This window comes from Dendroctonus ponderosae, unplaced genomic scaffold, assembly GCF_020466585.1.
Source record: "Dendroctonus ponderosae isolate FM_Combo_2020 unplaced genomic scaffold, Dpon_F_20191213v2 Dpon_F_20191213_9, whole genome shotgun sequence".
Classification (NCBI taxonomy): domain Eukaryota; kingdom Metazoa; phylum Arthropoda; class Insecta; order Coleoptera; family Curculionidae; genus Dendroctonus; species Dendroctonus ponderosae.
Window position 1 is genome coordinate 5,603,877 of NW_026019116.1, and position 4,397 is coordinate 5,608,273.

At 38.1% G+C, this 4,397-nt stretch overlaps 1 protein-coding gene across 1 annotated transcript in view; it reads right to left on the reverse strand.

Moving 5' to 3' along the window:
- The window catches only part of LOC109541826 (aryl hydrocarbon receptor nuclear translocator-like protein 1), a 27,793-nt gene that overhangs the window by 5,314 nt on the left and 18,082 nt on the right, over positions 1–4,397 (reverse strand). The window contains exons 2-5 of the mRNA XM_048669997.1: positions 3,792–3,958; positions 3,561–3,733; positions 1,701–1,787; positions 1,278–1,484 (exon numbers count right to left, since the gene is read on the reverse strand). Coding sequence (XP_048525954.1) covers positions 1,278–1,484; positions 1,701–1,787; positions 3,561–3,733; positions 3,792–3,958 — 634 coding nt within the window. The remainder of the gene's footprint in view (positions 1–1,277; positions 1,485–1,700; positions 1,788–3,560; positions 3,734–3,791; positions 3,959–4,397) is intronic.

The window sequence follows — 4,397 nt, forward strand, 5'->3', positions numbered from 1 at the left end:
TAAAGATTATCATAAATTCTGTCACCAATACTCTTTTAAATAATTATTGTGGCAAAAGAAATGACACCATTGGAAAGGGGAATAAAAGAAAGTTAAATACTCTCACTAAATAAAGTTGGTAGATTATTAGCAATTGTATTCTTGACTATTTAAAACAATTAGAACGCTTCGGAAACATGAAATATTAAGCTATAACTCAAATTAAACTATTTGTGGCTAGTTAACTACGTTCATTCTTTATTTCGGTGGTAACGGTTTAAGGCATTCATGCATTCTTTGATCAATTTGTTCTCAGGTTGAAACGACTTCTTGATAAATTTTATTTTGCAGCATTCGCCAACGAAAAAATCCGGAGGCGTCAGATCCGGTGATCGTGGTGGCCACTTGCAGGTCCATGTGTTCCAATTCAACAGTTTCTCTGTGAAGTGAGTATTCAATTGATCTTTTATATGAAGAGGGAAGAGCGTTATGTCTAGAGGCGCCAACTTCTTGAATTATTATTATAAAACGGATTTTGATTGATTTGGAAAAATCGAGTGAAAAGTTGCCGAGCATTTTGGTTAGTTCTAAACGCAAATTGTGAGTGTGTTTTTGGACTTGGCCGAAACCGATCAATCCTTTGGCTGGAAAACGGGATTCTTGGCAACTTTTCAAGCGTTTTGAGCAACTGTTAATCAAAATCGGCCAACAAATGCTGCGAGACCATAAAGACATTTTCTCTAATTTGTAATTTAGATGATTTTTGCACCAACAACATCTGATGTTTGGTGCGAACTTTGCATTTTAATTCATCAAACCGATTGCGAAATTTCCTCTCTATGAATTCGTGAACTTTGCAATTGACGTGCAACTTCGCTCATACAGCAGCGTAGAATTGCAAGTGCATTTTTTCGCCAAATACGCCGTGTTTATGCAGCAGCTCAGGGAAAAGTGCGCGAATCGAACACCATGTTTACATCTGGGGGGAATGTGGCGCTGTTTTTCCTGCATATATTAGATAATAAATATTTTCCAATTCGCATTGTGAATGCAAATGTTTGGCATCTTTGACCACTGGAACGGCGTTTTTCGTAAACAGTCAATCGGAAATATACTCAGCATTTGGGTGGCTGTTTATCAGCTATGTATAGCTGACATTTAGAGTAAGTCGAAAGGTATGTTGTTTGCGATCGAAAAAAACCCCCGTCCGACCAAAGCGATCTGAATAATGTTGAAGCAGCCTTGCGTTGGGAGGCATGAAGATAAATTGCTACTAGTTTAACTTGCCTGTTACTTACTTCTGAGTTCATTGCGGCTGGTAGGGACGACGTTGAAGATGAACAGGAGCCCTGCCCGTTCTCCTCATTGTTGTTCACATTCTCCCTGCCAGCCAAAAGGTTCTTATGGACGCCCATCATTCGCACCGATTCGTACTGGGGCGTTTCCGATTTGGGGCCGGCTCGCTTTATCTTCACCGTAAAGTACTTTTTCCAGCCGGGCATCATCTGGAACACGGATATTAGCGTTGAAATTCATTCGGGTGCTAATTGGCTGGCAAATACGGAAATTTCAAACAATCAAAGATACGCATTAAAAAAATTAGCGGCTCACTAGTAATGCGCGATTTTTTAGCGAGTCATTATCTTCTACCGAGAGTTTCGTTGCTGATAATTGCCCCAAAATCCCCCGATCGCGTGAGTTAAATTTTGGCAAAAACTCACCTCTCCATCGCCCGTCAGATACATGCGCAGCTTCTCGTGGTCCTCAAGGGCCGTGACCGTGAACAGTGATTGGCCCATTAGATCAGTCTGGAAATGGCAAAGGGAAATTAAAAAATCCGACATATTTTATTCGGCCTGCAAAGTAGGCCTGGGTAACTCAGCGATTTTTTAAGAGTTGGCGCAGTGCTGCGCAAATGGCCGGGTGCGCCAACCCAACGCACCCGCGCAGTAACGCTGGGAAAATGTTGATGACTTTTGTGGATTTATTTTAAAGGCCATTTATTAATAATATTTTAAAAATGTCTTCAGATTTCAGAATGTTCCAGTTTTAGCCTAGTTACTCTTTCTTCCGTATGCTCAATTTCTTAAAGTTTCCCTTCAAAATGCTGACAATCTTTCTGAACAATCTGAATTCTTCGTCGCTTTGTAAAAAGTTTTAAAATTCCGTTTGCAGCGTCGAATTTGGAACAAAAATCATACAATTTTCAAATCAAAAAACGAACAGAATGAGCGAAAGTTTCTAACAGATTATTTGGAAATGTTGCCACCTCCATTCCTCTGAAGACTGTAGAGTTTGTTAAAAAATGTGGTTTTTTAGTTTTGACTGAATTTTTTTTGCTTCACTTTCTAGTCAAAAACGCTCTATTTTGAAGAGTTTCACTTAAAAATACTGAAGACCTGGAGGACTTTTACACGAAAAATTACAAGGTAAATTTACGGCTTTGTCAAAATTTTACAAAAACATTTTTCAGTGCCAAATTGGGGACAAAAACGAAAATAATTCATACCGATTTTTCCCGACAACCATTAATGTTTTCTCCAAAACCGATCACAAAACAAAGTTTTTAAACGAAAACGCAAAAAAGCGTTATTATCTGATAGCTTTCGTCTTTTTTTAACAATAATTGTGTTTTGCGTCAAAAATTACTAGAAAATTCGCCTCATTCATCGGTTTGCAGAGAACGTTAGAAAACCCTTTTTAGCTTCGAATTTGGCACAAAAATCAAATAATTTTATTCAGTTTTTTAGCGAAAGTAGTTAAGAAAAACTATATTGAAAAAACGACCAGAGTGCAAAAGTGTACAAAAAAATTTTCGGAAAATTCGCCTCCCTCATTGCTCTGAAGACTTTAACAGTTCCTTTAAATTTTCAGGTGATTCCAGTTTTAGCAAAGTTTCTATTAAGCAACTCTTTCTACGCAAAAATCGCATTAGTTTTACTTAAAATACTGGCAACCTTCAGGTATTTTCTGTGAAAAATTATAAGATAAATTTCATTGGAACACTCGCGTCCTTAACCGCTTGCAAATATTTTTAGATGAACTTTTGCAGCTTCGAATTATGGACAAAACCTTAATAATTATTTCTAGGTCTTTCCAAAAATATTCCCCCGAACTGAAAAAGCGAAAGTTTATAAGCATTTATTGGGAACACTCTTGGAAACTGGGGTTTCTTCACTTTTAGGTCAATATTTCTGAACAACACTGTCTCTAAACAGAAAACCCGCGTTTTCCGAACTTTTTCTGTAAAATACTGCCAAACTGAATCTTTTAGGCAAAAAATGAAGATTGATTTTACAAAAAAACTCGTCGACTTTTTTTGGACTTAGTTCTGTTGCTGGGAAAATCTAGATGACTTTTTTTAGTTGTTTGAACAAGGTATTTACTACCTTACGTTACTCAGAAAAAAGTCAATAACCCTTTTTTACATGTGAACATTCCAGTCGCTGGTCTCTTAAAGCTTTAATAAATCACTTATAACTCATTAACCGATGAGTTATAACTCGTTAACTCAGAGAGCGGCAACAACTCAATAGCGCAACTCAACACAGTGTTGCCCAGGCCTACTGCAAAGGACTCACTTGCAGATGCCCTAACAGGGTCTCGACCGTGTGCGAAACGAAGATGACTTTGCCCACCGGGCTCAGAATGAGCATGAAGCTGCCCATTTCGTCGCATATTAGCTGATCGAGAAGGAACTGATCGACTTGGGGCGGCAAATCCATCTGGGGCGTGCCGTTTCGCTTGACCAAAGCTGGAAAATGATTGATTAATCAGCAAAAATGTGGACATTTTTGTGCAGCCGGACTTACTTTGGTAGATCCGCAAATGGGTGGCAGCCAGTCGAAGAATGCTGGTTTTGTCCAGGCGTTTTTGACTTCGGGCCACCAGTGGGATCAGTTTGGCCAGCTCGTTGATGAAGGCGTTCAGCCGATCGCGACGCTGTTTTTCCGCCTTGTTTCGCATTTCGCGTGTGTTGCTGGAAAACCAAATTATATTTTCATTTATTTAGATCAAATTTCTATTGCGAAAGTGCAGCTGCAATGGCGTGAATGAGTGGAGAAAGATCGCATTGTAACCGCGTTTTTTTATTGCATATTTTAGTTGTCTAGATACTTTTACACTGTCTCAAGCTTACTTTTTTGTTCTATTACTAGTCCATCCAGCGGGACGGAAATTTTCGGGGGTAATACCACGAGAGCTTTGAAATTACCGATAATTTTTCACGATTGCATGTTTTCCATAATTGAAATTTGTAAGGAAAACATGCCAGAGTGAAAAATTATATGGTTAATTTTAAAGCTCGAGTGGTATTTAGTGAGATTATTTCTCGAATGAAATACGACATTAAGAAATAAATAATTAGTACATATAATATTTAACAAGAAACTCATTTATTAATGGAATAATAAAAGTTA